This window comes from Euprymna scolopes, chromosome 34, assembly GCF_053919585.1.
Source record: "Euprymna scolopes isolate OS-2025 chromosome 34, ASM5391958v1, whole genome shotgun sequence".
NCBI lineage: Eukaryota > Metazoa > Mollusca > Cephalopoda > Sepiida > Sepiolidae > Euprymna > Euprymna scolopes.
In genome coordinates, this window is record NC_136515.1 from 69,564,660 (window position 1) to 69,582,605 (window position 17,946).

A 17,946-nucleotide genomic window follows, 5' to 3' on the forward strand; every position below is an offset into this window, starting at 1 on the left:
TATGTATGTCTGCCTGCCTAAAACTTTTTATATAGGCGACGGATTTTCACAAGATCAGTATCATTTTGAAGCTTGACGTCTTGGACGACAAATATCGACAAATTGGCTACAAACATTAATTCCTTCACCCTCAACTGGGCAGTTTTTTACAAGGGGGTGGAGGTCAATTTTGTGTGAACCAATTTTGCAAATCATCGTATCGGTTGGATTGACTTTGCCTAATTTTAACATTCCGAACTTCCGGTTGCGTCATGGAGTAGGGGTAAGATGTCAGATTTTCTTTCACTTTCCTTTCCTTCTTCCCGGTACGGGTTCGAGCCTGCCTGCCTACTATAATTTTTTTTTTTGGCCCAACACATACCTCCAAACATCCGGGCACCCAGGCTAGTATAATAATATGAAATCTGCATTAATCAAAATATCATATTTAAGCGTATTTTACAACCATGCCAGGCAATGCCAGTTGGCCTGCTAGTTTAAAAATCAAGCTATTTGATCAATTTATGTTATTTCTGGAATATGATATTTTCGTTGCAGTTAATGTTTACACATCTGAACGTAACGACTTTTATTCTATAAATAGATAGGCACACGTGCACAAGTTCTCCGTCAATAGAAATCCCCCCCCCCAAAAAAAATGTACATACGCTTTTTGGGGGGTGTTTTTTTTTGTTTTTTTTTAATATAACGGGAATTCTTGACAACAACCACCCCGGTTGACGGTATACAACGCATTAAAAGAGACAAAGACAAAAATATTTGTCGTTATGTATGATATTTAATCAGTTGTATGAAATGCTATCTTTTCTACACATCTCTCCTTTAATTTCAAAGGGAAGTAACCGCTATTTACACTTATAGAATTAACTCCCTTGATAACAAATGACTTCATTTTGTCTGAAAAAAAAAAAGTCTTTCAGCAGTTTTGAACTTGGTTGAATTTACATGAAATGTTTTTTTAAATGAAATATTTTTTTTTGTTTTTTGTTTTTGAATGAAGAATAAAAAAAAAACAATCATGAGATGAAAAAGAAAAAAAAACGGGTGCTTATTTGTATTGGTGATCGTTTAAACCAACGCATTTCAGGTGAAAACATTATTATGTACATGTGTCGCATTTAGATTAGTATAAATTAAAAAAAATTACGGAAAATGAATTGTTTTGCTTTGATCGGACAATTGTTTTCATTTTGAGTGTTATTTGTGCAACGTTCCAGTCGGTGTAGCTTCCGGCCTTCATTTGGCATCTTGAAAAGAGAAAGGAGAAAAGATGAAATGCTGCTGGCCCTGTAGATGGTTTCATCTTTTCTCCTTTCTTTTTGAAGATACCAGACGAAGGTTGGAAGCTACACCGACCGAAACGTTGCATAAATATTATTCAAGATGAGAACAATAATCCAATCAAAGGAAAACAATTCTATTTTTACTTTAAATTATTTTTCTACTCCATCATATTTTGTAACTTTTGCAATTTATACTTGTTATATTTTCATTTAAATTGTTTTGTTCCTATTGTTTAAAATATTTCCATTTAAATTATTTTGTTCTTATTGTTTAAAATATTTCCATTTAAAATATTTTGGTCTTATTGTTTAAAATATTTCCATTTAAATTATTTTGTTCTTATTGTTTAAAACATTTTCATTTAAATTGTTTTGTTCTTATTGTTCAAAATATTTACATTTAAATTGTTTTGTTCTTATTGTTTAAAATATTTTCATTTAAATTGTTTTGTTATTATTGTTTAAAATATTTTCATTTAAATTATTTTGTTCTTATTGTTTAAAATATTTCCATTTAAATTATTTTGTTCTTATTGTTTAAAATATTTCCATTTAAATTATTTTGTTCTTATTGTTTAAAATATTTTCATTTAAATTATTTTGTTCTTATTGTTTAAAATATTTTCATTTAAATTGTTTTGTTCTTATTGTTTAAAATATTTTCATTTAAATTATTTTGTTCTTATTGTTTAAAATATTTTCATTCATTTTCATTCATTATTTTGTTCCTACTATTAAAAAAAAAAAAAATATGCAAATTCAGTTTCTTGCCACGTGATTTTGTACGTGTTCTTTTTTCTTTTAAAGACCGAGTTCTTTCTCTCTTACCGTAGTTGATGTGACTTTTGTTCAATAAAGCTTTGGAAAGAGGTTTTGTTTTACGTCTTCATTCATTTACAACACTACAATACTAATTTCAACATGACACATATGTACGTAATAATGTTTTCACCTGAAATGCGTTGGTTTAGAAGGTTATAAACGTAAACAAGCACAGAAATTTTTTTTTTGTTTTTTAAATTTTTTTTTTTTATTGTCAGTCATTCATGAAATCTTCAGAGAAATTTTCTAAAAATTGAAGTCGTTCCGCGATTAGTTTGTTACCCCGTTTTGTGCCTATGGTTTTGATGTTTGCTTCGTCTGTGGAGGAAATGATTTTGTCTTCCTCTGTGGTCCAAGGTTCAAGCTCTAGTAGGAAAATAAAATAAAACAGAATAAATGGGAAGAACGACTGTAATGACGTAGGCAAATACCTAATGAATAATAAAAACAGGTTCTTGTCCAGCATTCTCCTATATTAAAAAAAAGAAAAAAAAAAAAAATTTTGTAAGTTGTCAGTACTTGTGATGAAACAAAATTATATTCCAAAAATCACATTCCAAAATGAAAAAACTTCTGCGGTGAAACATCCTTTTTCTTGTTTTCACTTTAAAAAAAAAAAAAGGTGTCATCACTTATCAAGACTATTTGCCACTAAAGGATAAAGGTTATTGAGAGTATTTTCAAGATGGCGATGCAAAAAAAAAAAAAAAATCAAATTTTATGAGGAAGAGAGATGTGACTCTCACGAAGCCATCTCGAAAATAATCTCAAGAAATAAGATAGACAACTCAAGTATCATTCAAACTTGCAAGATTTTTGTGGTAATGTCTAGAAATTTCCATTAATTGCTTAAAAATGTTATTTTTTATAAAAATAAAGCTAATATGATATTTTCGTTTTGTAACAGGTAAGGATTTTTCTTTATTTTTGTTAATATTATAGGATGAATTCTGGACAAAACCCCACAAATTTACTCATTATTTTTTATTAATGAGGTATCATTTATCACGGACTAAAAAACACTCCAAGATCAAAGGGATAATAAGATGGATAAATTGACAGTTGAATGATGACGAATACTATAAAAAGATTGAAAATCTATACACACTACCCGCTTCTCTCCGAAACAGAGAAAGTGGTAAATCAATTTCCTTTCTCTTAATAATCATTTTCTTTTCCTCTTTCTTCTTTTCTTTAGCGAAATAAATTTTCTCAGAACTGTGAAAATTTATTCTGTCCAGTAACTTGTCACAAAACACCTCGTTAACCCCCTTTATTTTATCAGCCACTTTTTTTTCCAACTTATCATCTGGGGCTTAAAATTCTGTTTTCTCTTAACAAAATTAAATGAATCGTGAAAATTCATCTGGGATACATAATATCGCCACATACCCTTCGTTGCCTTGACATAGTTCAAAATCAACTTCGAAATATAATGGAGCTTGATCTATTCTATTCCTTACAGTCACTAGTCTCTCTCTACTCTATTGTTATTTTCACTGAAGGTGCTCGATTGAGCTCCAATCTCTGGTTTCTTCTTGTAAAGACATTTAGAGCAAGAACATGTTATCCTATCACAATGAAGAAAATCTTTCCTGTCTTTCTCAGCGTTCCGGGCGCCAGGCAAAATTTCACCAAACGGAGCTTCTTTGGAAGAGCTTCCCATCTGTGGAGTACATTGTTGTGGAACTGCTTTCCTGCAGATTAGGACTTGTTTTCAAAATCAATTTCAACAGAATGCTATCTAAAAGATTGAAAAGGTGAAGGAAAACGATTAGAGAAAGAAAGGCAGAGGCTTAACATGCCACTAATCGATTTCGATTTTTCTAGCCATGCCGGTCCTGCTATGGGATTTCAATAAACAAAAAAATTTTTCATATAAACAAAGTTGTTCTAAAAATGGGGGAAAAAAAATTAAATCTTCAAGGGAAGTAACTCCAAAGTAGTGTTATCTCCCTTTAGTAATGAATTTAAGATAGACTACTTAATAGTTTGTTGATAATTAATGATTGGTGTTGGCCAAAGAACCATAACTCATGTTTGACTATTTAATAGAGGGAAACAACTTGGAAATAATTAAAAAAAAATCTTTTTATCAAAATTCAATATAAAAATAAATACATTATAAACGTTACAATTGGCAACATAAATTATATTGTGTTTCTCAATTTCTGAGATGAGGATTGAGTATACATTTCATTTGGATTTTTCGCACAACTGTTCTCATCTTGAGTGCAATTTTTCACATTTTAGTCGATGACCCTCAAACTTCTCCAGATGTATCTCGTTGAACTCACGAAACTTTCTGCTGAACTCTGAAGCCTTTCTGTTGAACTCGAGAATCTGCACGGAATTCTGAACGGAACCCTTTATTTAACCCACGGGGGGTAGGATGCTCTCGTTTCGTCAGCCCTGACTTGGGTAAAAGTCATCAATAATTCACAATTGCATTTTTGTGTCCCGCTCACACTGAGGATTGAACCTTCAACCTCCAGAAGTGTGTGAACTTAAAACTGAATTTTACCAAGTACTTTATCCACTATGCCATGGTTCAACTTTTCATCAACTATATATTTTAACTTATTGCTGTTTATTATATATTTTAGTTTTCACATTTAATTCTCATTTTCGCTCCATCGCACTTTTACTTCAACACCTGATGATGATTCGTGGTTGAATCGAAAGTGCTCGTGACAGCAACAACTATGGAACTTTTATTAATATTTTTGATACAAAAAGATTATACAGAAAACCGAAAAATTTTTTAAAAAATTTTAAAAAAAGAATCATAATATATATATATATATATATATATATATATATATATATGTACATTTCAGTTGACCTATATTATATTGCCCTATATATTTTTTTGCGCCTTTTAACATTTCCTGTCTGGGTCATTTTGACATTTGTTTTTCTATTTTCTATTTAATTCTATCACGATTTTTTTTTTTTTTTCCTCTTCTTCCCTGATCTTTCTTATCTATATTTATGTCTCGGCAGTAGAGTGAAAAGCATATCTTATTTTTCTTTTATTAATATTATTGGAATTTTTTCCTTTTTTCCTTTTTTTGTGAATTATTCCATGGATTTCTGCCTTTGGATTATTTTGGACCATCTTCCAATTACGGGATTTCCTTGGATTTTACTTGTGCAAATGGAAATTCTATTAACTTTCTTGAAGTTATATATTTGGATTTTACCGTCACTGGATTATTTATCTTCCACCAAACTATCCATTCACGTATAATCACCTTTTTCTTCACCATATTCCCTCTGCTTCACTTTTTTTGTCATCAAGTAAGATCTTTGACTTACTTGTTGTTTCATCAAATACTTTTGCATGCAAAATCCGATCCTGCATTTTGCTAATTCCTACCCTCTGATGAGAAGCAAAGTATTCCGTCGAAACTCCACGAATTAAGGAATATCCACTACTCAAGTGTTTCCTTTTCAGATTAAATATGTTTTTAACTCTTTTTCAAAGTGTTTTTTAACATGTTTTATTAACTGTTTGTTCGTATATATATATATATATATATATATATATATATATATATATATATATATATATATATATATATTCTATTGGATACTTCTGTAGTATTGCTCACAAGTGAAAATCGCATTCTAAGAAAAACTCTGTGATATACTTATGCATCAGGAAAATATGAGTATCCTCACCAAAAATAAGAACAGGGTTCAGAGTTCCAATGTCTTTTTCAAGGACTTTTCAAAATTTTCTCAAGATCTCTCCAGACCAAATTAAAGTTTTAAACCAAAAGTTGATACATAAAAAATGATAAACTAAAAAACTTGTGGATTGTTCTACACTATGTTTTACTTTTGAATTCCACTTTGGCTACATCTACAGGGTGGTTGGCCTTTTGGTCAAGATCAAAGTGTAGTATCTGTTCTTCGGATAAAAATAGTAAATAGCTACATCTACAGGGTGGTCGCTAGAAAAGCGGAAAATTTGTCAAACAACGATTTATTTTTGCAAAGAATAATTTTTACAAAGTTTTTCAAAAAAAATGTTATATTATACTCATGGATACTCAAAATGTCGTCCGTCGTGCACTTCACTGCAGCGTCAAACAACGATTTATTTTCACAACACTCACACGGCACCAATCAAAAAAAATAGCAATCACACATTTTATTCATGATCTAAGCTGACCTTCAAATTTCCTGCTTTCCTAGCGACCACCCTATATATATATATATATATATATATATATATATATAGGGTGGTCTTAAAGGGGTTATATATATATATATATATATATATATATATATAGCCCCTTTAAGAAACTCGTTTCTTATCGTTGAGCACTTTCAGTTTAATTAAGTCGGTCAGTTTAGCATAGATCATCGTAGAACGATTAGATCACTAGAACTGACGTAAAGAACATTTAAAATTAAAATATTTAAATTCAACGTTATTTCTCGCGGTCAATGGTAGCCGATTGGATACGGTCTTTGCTAATCAACCCAGAGACGGCTCGTGTTGTCGGGTTCAAATCTGTCGACTGATGTTAATCGTGAAAGGATGAAATACTAGTATCTGTATTTAATCATTATAGTAAAAAAACTAATTTTTACAAAGTTTTTCAAAGACAAATGTTATATTATACTCATAGATACTCAAAATGTCGTCCGTGCACTTCACTGCAGCGTCAAACAACGATTTCTTTTTACAACACTCACACGGCACCAATCAAAAAAAAATAGCAATCACACATTTTATTCATGATCTAAGCGAACCTTCAAATTTCCTGCTATTCTAGCGACCACCCTGTATAAAGTATATGGATAATATCTGGTAGTTTTGTGATAAAGGGATGTAATTCTAAAATACCGAAAATAATATGATGCAATTTCAGAAGAATGTATTTTTTTTTTTTTTTTTACACAGTGATCACCACTTATCAAGGCCTGGAAGCCACTCAGGGATAAGGGTTATTGCAAGTACATTATGTTAGTGTGGAGATTTGATGAAGTGTTTACTTAAGGAGGCTGTTCATTAGGAATTTGTTAACATTGGACTTGAACACATCCAAGTTGTAGTCCGGTGGGAAGCAGGCAGACGGAACAGAGTTCCACAGGCGTGCAGTTCTAAGAAAGAAGCTTTGTTCATGGAATCCACGTTTTGATTTAGGCACAGATAAAGAGTGGGGGAAATTTTTCACAGTGGATTCGGCTAGACGGGTGTTTTTCGTGAAAGATTGGCGAGGGGGGACCAGAGATTGGAGTTCAGACGAGCACCTGCCATGGAAATAACGATAAAACAAGGATAGGCTCGCAACGTCTCTTCTGCGGGAGAGAGGTTGCAGGGTAGAGAAAAGGGCATCCCCCACTAAGCCACGAAGTCTATTTTGTACTCTGTCAAGGCAGGATAGGCTGTTTTTTGCAGCTCCTGCCCATATATGGCAACTATTCCATCCTTTATTTAGATTTAATTTTTAATATTTGAATAATGTTTTCATAGTATTTATTTCAATTTCATTTTTAATATTTAAATAAAATTTTTACTGGACATAAAAAATACAATTTTCAAGTCATTTTCTGCCTTTTCAAAGTAATAATAGAAATAAGGACTTTTCAAGCCTGCATGAACTCTGCAGAAAAAAATGATCAAGTAAACATTTGATTACAAGTAAAAAGAGTGAATCATGCATAGTCCCTCGTGAATGCACAGTGAACGAGGCATAAAAAAATGACTAAGTTCAGCATTTGTCCCCCCACCTCCATTTAACCCTAAAAGTCCCTGGGGGGACATCAAATCCTGGTGAAAATGAATAAACGGTGCAGTTTTAGGTCTTCATTTCAAGCCAGAAATAGAGAACTTCAACTTATCAAAGACAATAAAATAAATAATGAAATAAATAAACGGAAAAAATATATTTTGCTTACGAGATAGAACAGGACCAAGTCTGATGTATGCGATGGATTTTTCGATGTCTCCGTTGAATGAGAAAATGGTTGAAAGGACTTCGCGGTTCGTCAGGCCGTAAGACTTAGAAATGTCCTGCAAATTATAACAATAGGAGAAAAAAAATAGAGACATAGTTTAGAACTCGTCTTATATCTAAGTAAATAAATGCAAAAGTTTTCTTCATTTTCAATCAAAACGGCTAAGTATCAAATGAATAAAACAACAATAAATCACTGAGATGAAAAACCAAGATATTTTTTTTTAATATAAGAGGTTTATTATAAATTTTTTTTTTTTTTTTTTTTTTTACACAGTGGTCACCACTAATCAAGGCCCGGAAGCCACTCAGGGATAAGGGTTATTGCAAGTACATTACGTTAGTGTGGAGATTTGATGAAGTGTTTACTTAAGGGGGCTGTTCATTAGGAATTTGTTAACGTTGGACTTGAACACATCCAAGTTGTAGTCAGGTGGGAAGCAGGCAGACGGAACAGAGTTTACAGCTAATTACATACAGTAATGACCCAGTTAAGCTTTAAGGACAAGAACACAACTTCATTACATATTTAAAGTTTTTTTAATTCCATCTTTAGATATCACTTTCTTCTTTGCTTCCTTTCTTTTATTAGAAACTAGCGTTAAGAATGGCTTTCAGAATAAACACCCCTAATCTCCCCATGTAAAACACGGCTTATTTGGAATAAATATCCCCATCCTCCCCAGGCTTTCAGAATAAACAACGCCCTCCCCCCCATGTTAAAAATTGTGGAGGTGTGCTGAAGTGAAAATGTATTTATTTTTTTTTTTTAAAATAAATTGTTATTTTAAAACGCTAATGTGTACCACGGTTTTAATAAAGGAAGGAAAGCAATATTTTCTTATAAAAACCACTCAGGAAGAGAAAGCATACGTTAAAGTTTGTTTAAAGTAAGTTTAAAAAAAGAAAACAAAAAAAAAAAAAAAACATTTTCTTACGTATGCTTTAAAGCACAACAGTTTTAATAAAGAAAAAGTAAAAGCATTCATAAAAACAACTCGGGGGGAAAAAAAAGTGTAATTTAAAGTTTGTTGAAATAAGTGGTATCGGAAAAAAAAAAGAAAACATTTTTCTACGTCATTACTTACATGTAACAATTTGTGTTTTACGCTTGTAACGATTGTTAAAAAAAAAGTTTAAGAATAGTTAATTTTCGTCATTTCCAAATGGTATAATTTTATCGTATGTTTTTTTTTTTTAAATATCGATTAAACAGATAACGAAATATTGTAAATCGGAAGTCATCAACGCGTGGTGTAAAAGCAAAAAATGTTTTTTTTAAATGGCATAAATAACCCTTTGATTCGCTTAAATACAACGATGTGTTTCATCCAGTCTATTCCATATTTTTATACAAACCCAAACTGGTGTTTCTTCATACTGTCCCCTGTGAACTGATCCGCAATGGTGTTAAGTGGTGGCGGGAAAAAGAGGAATTTATTAGAGAGAAAAGATTTTACAACTTCCATTGATTGTAATGATTTTTGCTGTGGACTTTCACCAGAAAAAATATAGGGATCTAAGATTATCGATGAAGTGGAGATGTAATAGGCCTAAAACACATCTCAGATACTGTTTTGCAGTTTGTGTACATTACATTTGCATGTAATGTCTTGATTTTTAATCCTATTAAGGTCAAAATCGGAGGGGAAAAAATGAGTTCATTTTATATATATAGAGAAGAAGATATATCTATCTGTTCAACATGAATTTAAATGGAAAATAATGCCTGTGGTTACAAATGAGTGGGTAAATCAAAATATATTGTTTTTAACTAGTTTCCAACTATTGTGAATAAATAAATCTGTATCTTCTATTTTAAAGGTACTTCTCCAGAATTGTTAGATAATAACATTGTCAAAAGTTAATTAATTATTATCAATCTATCTGTCTATCTATATATTTATCTATCTATACAATGATTTTCTTAAAATAATTTATATTGGGAGTTATTTATTGTTTACAGAATAAAGTGTAGCAATGGGTTTTAGCTGAGGATGTTTACATAAATTAGCTAGGTTAAATATAAACAAAATAACCTTGAATAGGCGTACGTGACAGAGGAGGTCATGTTAAGGAGACATGTCTTTTAATCAGTTATGTCACCGGAACTGGGGTCAGGAGGCCGGGAAGTTTAGTCAGTCGAGAGTTTGAGTTTTAGTCACAGAAGTAAACACATGTACTTCAAGTCAGGAAGCGAGGCTGTGAAGAACAAGCATGTAGAGACGAAATGCAGACTCTGTGAAAACAATTTGAGACAACTGAAATAAATTCATATTTTAAAAATATAAAGTGTTGTTCTGTGGTTTCACAAAAGAAGAAAGAACAGAGGTCTCAATTGGTTATAGTGTTGGTCGTTTCATGTTTCATCACGGAGCTCAGCAATGAAGATAGAAGAACTCTTGAAGAAAGAAAGGTATAAAGCATATATTATTATTCTTAGAAACAAATGATATCTTTATGTAAATATGGACTGTAATATATACCTGTGTGATAACTCTCTGATACAACATGACCCAGTTTATACATCGATATCATATCCTCCGGCTAAACAATAATACATACAATTTATACGTTTATAACAGGTGTTATAAGAACACTATCTCCCACCTCACTATATAATATGATTGTTTTGGGTGACAATCCATCTCACTATATAATATATGTCGTTTTGGTGCCTCTCTATATAACAGAATTCACCCTTATATTAAAAAAACAAAAATAAAGAAAAATCTATAAGATACGTACCAACGACGGAAATAAAATATTGTATTCCAAAAATTACGTAAAGTGATCAAGTAATTTCATTTTTGTAAAGAAAATCATTTTTAAGCGATTAATGGAAATTCATTATAATTACAATGAAAATCCCGTAAGGTTGCATTATGTTAAGAAATCTTACATATTTCTTGCGACTATTTTCAAAGTGGTGTCGCAAGACAGTTGCTCCTCGCTTTTTTTTTTTTTTTTTTTTACACAGGCATCACCACATTATCAAGGCCAAGAGGCCACTCAAGGATAAGGGTTAAAGAGTGTACAGTAGAAATTGGACAATATAGTAATCATTAGTAATGAAAAATTGGTAAATTGATGACTTATATGGAACGGCTCATCAAAAACTTATTTACGTTAGACTTGAACAGCCATAGAATTTGATTTTCTTATCTAAAAATAATACTTGATTAATTTACATAATTTTTTGGGATTTTTGGAATGCAATATTCTTTTTTCATCACAGGTACGTACGTCATACGGATTTTTCTTTATTTTTGTGTTTTAATATATGATAATCGTGTACAAGCACCTGAAAAAAAAATGTCATTTAATTCATTTGTTTATTTAGAATATTCAGTAATTTAAAGAACTATTCCCGTCTCTAATAGTGTTATTTTAACAGAAAAAAAAAACTAATTTAATACTATCACTAACCCTAAGTTTTTTAAAGAGGTAGGAATCTAAAAACTAAATATTTATCTAAAAATAAAACTACTTAACTAATTTACATAATATTTTCTTTTCATCACAGGTATGTACATCATACGGATTTTTCTTTATTTTTGTTTTTTAATTTATGAAAAATCCGTACAAGCACCTGAAAAAATATTATTTAATTCATTTGTTTATTAACAATATACCGTAATTTTATAGAACCATTCTAGTCTCCAATAGCATGAAAAAAAATAATAATAAAAACTCCTTTAATATAATATTATTACTAACCCCAAGTTTTTTAAAGGAGGTGTGTGTGGGGGAGGGGGGAGTAGCGGGAGTCCGAAAATTAAATATTTATTGATATGTTCAACATAAATTTAAATGACAGTTATGCCGCATATGGTTAGTTATCTTGATTTGAATGTGGCATTCCGGTTTTCTAGGATAATCGCATTACACGTGGTTCAAGAAAACACAAAAAAACTTACTGATATAATTGTTTCATATTCACCAAGTTCATCAGAATCTTTTTCTTGGTTGTGACTTTCTTCATCTGAAAAACGAAATAGAAAATTTCTTTAAATTTTTTTATTACAAATATCTTGTGTGAAAAATGAGTTATAGTCAGCTAATGTACTTCCTAGCTACCGGAAGCCATGACAAGGCAAATCAGTTCTTTCATTTTTATTTTTCTTCAGTATTTCTATTGTACAGCAATTTTTTTTTTTTTTGCATTCTTCCATGATCGTAATCTTTATAAATTTGCAATTATTTTGTTTCGTTGTTAGGTTTTATGGCATATCCACCCGTTTCAGGTCATTTAACAGGAAGTAAGGAGTGGAGAAAACAACAGGATGTGATTTTGCTTGTCTTTTTTTTTTTCTGTAAGGCAAACACTTATAATTTTTTTGAATTTATACTAATTTTGGCATGACACGTGCATATGTAATAATATTTTCACCTGAAATGCGTTTGTTCAAAAACTGCACAATTCTTTATCACTACAGATCTACGATCAGATCATGTATGGAGTAATCGTGTCATATTTCCAATCTTTCTTATCGATACCTCAAACGGTAGGCTGGAGTGCTAAATGTTTTGGCTTCAATTCTTTTTAGGAGATCAGCTCCTCCGCCCACGGTGATTGCGAAGAATATTAAGAACGTTAAGAAAAATATACTGTGCATCATAATAAGTGCAATTAAAAGTTTTATGGTATATCAGTTCGTTCTATGTGATAAGAAAGCATTGTTTGTATCAGAAATTTTAACTTTTGAAAAATAATAAGCAGTTAGAATCCAGTACAGTGCAATCGAGTGGTATTAATTTTTCTCTTTTTGTTTTCTCACATGCTGCAGATTTAAGGAAAAGATAAGACAGACAGATTCTAACCCAGAAACCATTTGTGTGTACTAAGGAAACCCTGGTACGAAACTGTTACGCTTTACGATATATCAACATTTTTCAGTTCATTAAAAAACGAGGTGTGGCGGAGAGAGCAGAATTAGGCGTCTATCTGCTTCTTGTCTCTCGCTCCTGGACAGAGTTCAAAAGAGAGTCGCCAACCTGATAGGTCCTGAACTGTCATCTAGGCTTCAGCCTCTGTCCCATCGACGAGATGTTGCATCCCTCTGCCTGTTCTACAAATACTTTAATGCTGAATGCTCTGACGAACTGCAAACACTTGTACCTCCCCGACGTAACTACCCCCGACAAACCCGACAAGCTACTAAGTCTCATCCCTTTACAGTAGAGATCCCTAGGTGCAGTCCACTCCAATAGTTTCTCATGTCGATCTCAGGAATTTGGATGGAATTTTGAGCGGAAATATCGACTGAAACATTGTGAAAATGACACTCAAGATGAGAACAGTAGTTCAATGAATCCAAATAATACGAATAACCAATCCTCATCTCAAAAATTCAGAAACATAAAATTTTATAATTTGATGAATTCTATTTTGACTTGTAATTATTTTTCTACTGAATCATTTTTCATAATTTTTGGAATTTAGACGCCATGACACGTAATAATGTTGTCTCATCTGAAATGCGCTGGTCTGAAAACCTGGTATACTACACAAACACCAAAAGTGTTGATAGTGATAGAAAAAAAAATCGACTTTACTTTTATTTTTCAGCAATCTATGTAATTTACAGAAATTAGAATACCGGGCAACACCACGTAGACTTGCTAGTTAATGAATAAAAACTTAATATAACTGACCTTCGTTCTCAGACAAGATTTCTTCCGGGTGGGAATTAGTAACAAATTCTGCTAGATTTGGTTTCTTCCCTTTTTTCGGGGAAGGAGTTTTCACTGGTGTGCAAATGTCACCTTTTTGAAAGAAAGAGAACAAAAGATGGAGATATCAAAAAAAGTCGAAACAAGATGAGAGTTACATTCTCTCACAATTCATGTCATACATGAAAAACTGAACAGACGCAAAGTCAAACAAGGAAGATTAATCGATACAAGTCCATAATTCGTCTTCCCTTATATGGAAAAACAAAAATACAAAAAATAATGAAAAATCTTTATGGTGTATGGTTATAATCTTTCTTAATGTCACTTGGTATTTAAACGACATATTTTTTTTTTATTATTATTTTTTTTTATTACATTTTCACCCCAAACAAGGCAAATTGCCACTTTGGTGTAGGGGGCTACTATCAGGGGCAACAACTACTGGGGTACTATGTAGGGATTTGGGCAGCAAGATGTCGGTTCACATTACACTTGAACTTCTGCACGTCAGTACTGTTGGGGAAGCAGGGACCTGGAACGGAATTCCAAAGTCTAGCGGTTCTGGGGAAGAAACTATTGGAGTAGAAAGATCTTTTACATCTAGGGATCTCTACAGTGTGGGGGTTGGATTTAGCAGCCTGTCGGGTTTGACGAGAGTGCTCACGTCGTGAGGGCACAAGTGATTGCAGTTCGTCAGAAGCATTCACCACTAAAATATTTGTAGAACAGGCAGAGGGATGCAACATTTCGTTGATGGGACAGAGGCTGAAGCTTAGATGCCAGTTCAGGGCCTATCAGGTTTGCGACTCTCTTTTGAACCTTGTCAAGGAGCGAGAAACTAGGAGCAGATGCACCAGCCCAAATGTGACAGCAATACTCCGTACATGGGTGAATGGTGGCCTTATAGAGGTACAGGATACTTTCGGGTGTTAGTAGTTGTCTAGCACGATAGAGAGAGCCCACCTTTCTTGCAGCGGCCCTGGCAATGCCTTCAATGTAATTGTTCCAACTCATGTTTCCTGTGAAGGTTAGGCCAATGAGCTTAAAACATGTACTCTCAGATAAAGAGTCGTTGGCCATTGCTATAGGTGGTAGAGAGGGTTTCTTGTAATTATTGAATGAAACTAGTTTAGTCTTGGCGGCATTGAATGTGACCAACCATTTTTGTCCCCATTCCACTACAGATTGGAGGTCTTCCTCTAGTGTTCTGCCATTTCTTTAGAAATGTGTTCATTCGTCTTCCTGTCGTGCCTGTTATAGAGTGTAGTGTCATCAGCATATATACCCATCTCAGAGGAAATTTTGTCGGGGAGGTCATTTATGAATATCAGGAACAATAGAGGTCCAAGGATAGATCTCTGGGGCACTCCCGCATTTATATCATATTGTTTAGATGTACGACCGTCGAGGACAACCTGGAGTTTTCTCTTATCTTATCTCGTCCAGCTCAATTCAAACTGAGACTACCAAAGACGTGAGTACACATTGATAGAAACTTCAACATGGCCAACCTCCCAGACATGGTATTATTATACTTACTAATACAATAAGTTATCAAGAGACAGATATATTGATTGTAGATTATCTCCCTTTTTAGAACTCTTTAGTTTATAGATCTCTTATAAACTGTTATCTATGTCTGTATTAGTTACTTTATTTATCTATAACCCAGAAGGTTAGACGCAAATTGAAATGCTGTCATTAATCTTTTTAAACGGTGTCGTTACATATTAACACTCGGATCTACATGTTGCATGCAGAGACAGTCACAAAGTCACAAAAAAAGAATTTGATTCGGTTTTTTTGTTTTTTCTAGTTTAAACAAGAGGCATTTATTATTGGTACTTTCTAAACAATGCCTGTATCCTGTATTTATAGTTCCATGTGTTTAACAAAATTCTGCAGTGTCGAACACATGCTTTCAAAGTCTCTCATGCCATGAGGGGGCCACATGCCCCCCTCCTGCCGAACTGCACTTTTTCCAGGTCCTCGCCATCGTTTGCCATCCACATGCCCTTTCTTTATCTCTGCTCTTCTTTCCCTTCTCTTCCTCCGCTGTGACGTCAGCTTGGGCACCGGCAATATCATTTGCATGGATGTCATAATGTCTGTTGCTGCTGCTGATAAATATGAGTCTGTTACAAAACGAAAGTGTTTCTATAAGACAGACAGGATTAGAACAGCTTCTCAGTCTGTGTCGTCAACCATTTAGCCACTGTCACATGTGGATGACTCTTGTTATGATCAACGCTTCTTGCTACAAAACATTACTTACCGAAAGCTTTTTTAACTTTCTTGAGGTGTCTTCGATGCTGCAGTCGAGAGCGCCTATCTTCTACAACACTAATAGAACCATCATGATCCATTTCTTCTTCTTCAGTATCAGCTACACATTCCTGAAGGAATTGAAACAATAATTACATGTTTTTTTTTTTTTAAACTATCTGTTGTGGTGGCACCCACTCATTTACATACTCGGTTAGTCTGAGTGTGTGTTAACCAGAAGCCACCGAAGGCCAAGCCGAGAGCAGATATGTTCTCCAACCAAGACTCTCTTACCTGACAACCATTATGTAAATATACTGAAAAAATACTTTTCCTAATACACTTCTTATTGATCTACCTTTGTGTGTTGAGTCCTCATTTTTATTGCCTTATACGTTATTTGCAAACATAACACTATCAGATTATAACTATTTGAAGAAGTTCCATAAAATATAACAAATGAAGCAAACGTAATAAATAAATATTTGAAGATATAAGCAACTTGAAGCATTTTCCAAACCTGAAAAGGGTTGATATGTCGTAAAACAAAACAACCAAACCAAACAACATGAATAAATATCTGAAGATATGAAAAATGCTCCAAGCATAAAAATGTGATCCATTTCTTCTTTTTCTCCAGTTTTGATTAGAAGATATGAAGGAAATGAAAAAATTTTTTTTTTATCAAACTATGAGGTTGAAATGAACATTTAATCCATTTTTTATTTAGTGAATCTCTAATAAGATTTTAAATTGATTCAAAATTTACTGCCAATAAAAAAGGAAAATGCACAAGGCCATGTAAAAAAGAGTGATTGTAGAAAAAAAAATGTTGTATACAAGTCTATACTCAATAGAGTTCTCCAAAGTTCCCTTGCCCAGTACTATCAGATTGGGCTGTCTGAAGATACTGGCTTCCGGACCTAAAATGCACTGAACATTAATGCTGTTTTCTTTCTTACTTTCTCTTTGCTAAACTCACTCATGTTCTGCAAAGTAAAAACAAAAGCAAACCTTTTTCTTCATGAAACAAACCCAAACCAAACACCATGAAAACATATTCAAAGATGTGCCGCAAAATAAAACAAATGAAAAAAACAAATGAATAAATATTTGTGTCATCAACAGTGATTGCTCAAGTTATCGAGGCATGAAGTGTGGCTCCTCAAACATCTTACCAACACTTTATATATATATATATATATATATATATATATATATATATATATATACTTCAGAATAGTTTTTATTTAACAATCAGTTGTTATGGAAACGTGAGATTGTAAAGTTTACAAAATATTACTGGCAGTAATATTCTATAAGTTAACCCAACAACAAGATAGAGCAAATAAATTAAATTGTGATTCAATGAATTCCAAAAAACTTATAAAGGTATGCACCCTATTTGCTAAAGTCGTCTCACTGACTTTAGCAAATAGGGTGCATACCTTTATAAGTATTTGCTAATATTTTCTCTCCTCTGATGAGATGGTAGACATCGAAACCCTATAGATTAAGGAGATGAATTTTCTAAAGTATTCTTTGTCTTCATTTCATTTCAATGAGAGTTTTTGAAATCCATTGAATCACAATTTAATATATATATATATATATATTTATATATATATGATTGTTGAGATGGATTAAATCCGACGATATGAAATAAAATGGAGGTGGAAGGACCTGAATACTCAACGTTTCGCCAGATTTATGCAGGCTTCTTCAAGAGGGATGGTCATTGACGAGAGAGTCGGAGGATTGGGGCTATATATAATGATGGGGGAGAGCAGTGTGTTTTCCTTATGTAAATTAGATGTCATATATACATGTATATACATTTTATGAGAGAAAATAAATTAGAGTAAACTAGTGTGGTGGATTACGTCTAAAAGTTAAAATATCGTAGAGATTAAAAAATT

At 32.6% G+C, this 17,946-nt stretch overlaps 1 protein-coding gene across 2 annotated transcripts in view; it reads right to left on the bottom strand.

Annotated features, from left to right (window-relative positions):
- Positions 1–2,003: 2,003 nt before the first annotated feature.
- LOC145259278 (uncharacterized) overlaps positions 2,004–17,946 on the bottom strand; it is a 63,551-nt gene continuing 47,608 nt past the window's right edge. The window contains exons 7-11 of one of the 2 annotated variants that reach the window (XM_080117140.1): positions 16,038–16,158; positions 13,742–13,852; positions 12,004–12,068; positions 8,025–8,139; positions 2,004–2,471 (exon numbers count right to left, since the gene is read on the bottom strand). In XM_080117140.1, the coding sequence (XP_079973266.1) occupies positions 2,320–2,471; positions 8,025–8,139; positions 12,004–12,068; positions 13,742–13,852; positions 16,038–16,158 (564 nt within the window). In that variant the 3' untranslated portion in view covers positions 2,004–2,319. The remainder of the gene's footprint in view (positions 2,472–8,024; positions 8,140–12,003; positions 12,069–13,741; positions 13,853–16,037; positions 16,159–17,946) is intronic. The other variant, XM_080117141.1, reaches the window with a different exon arrangement.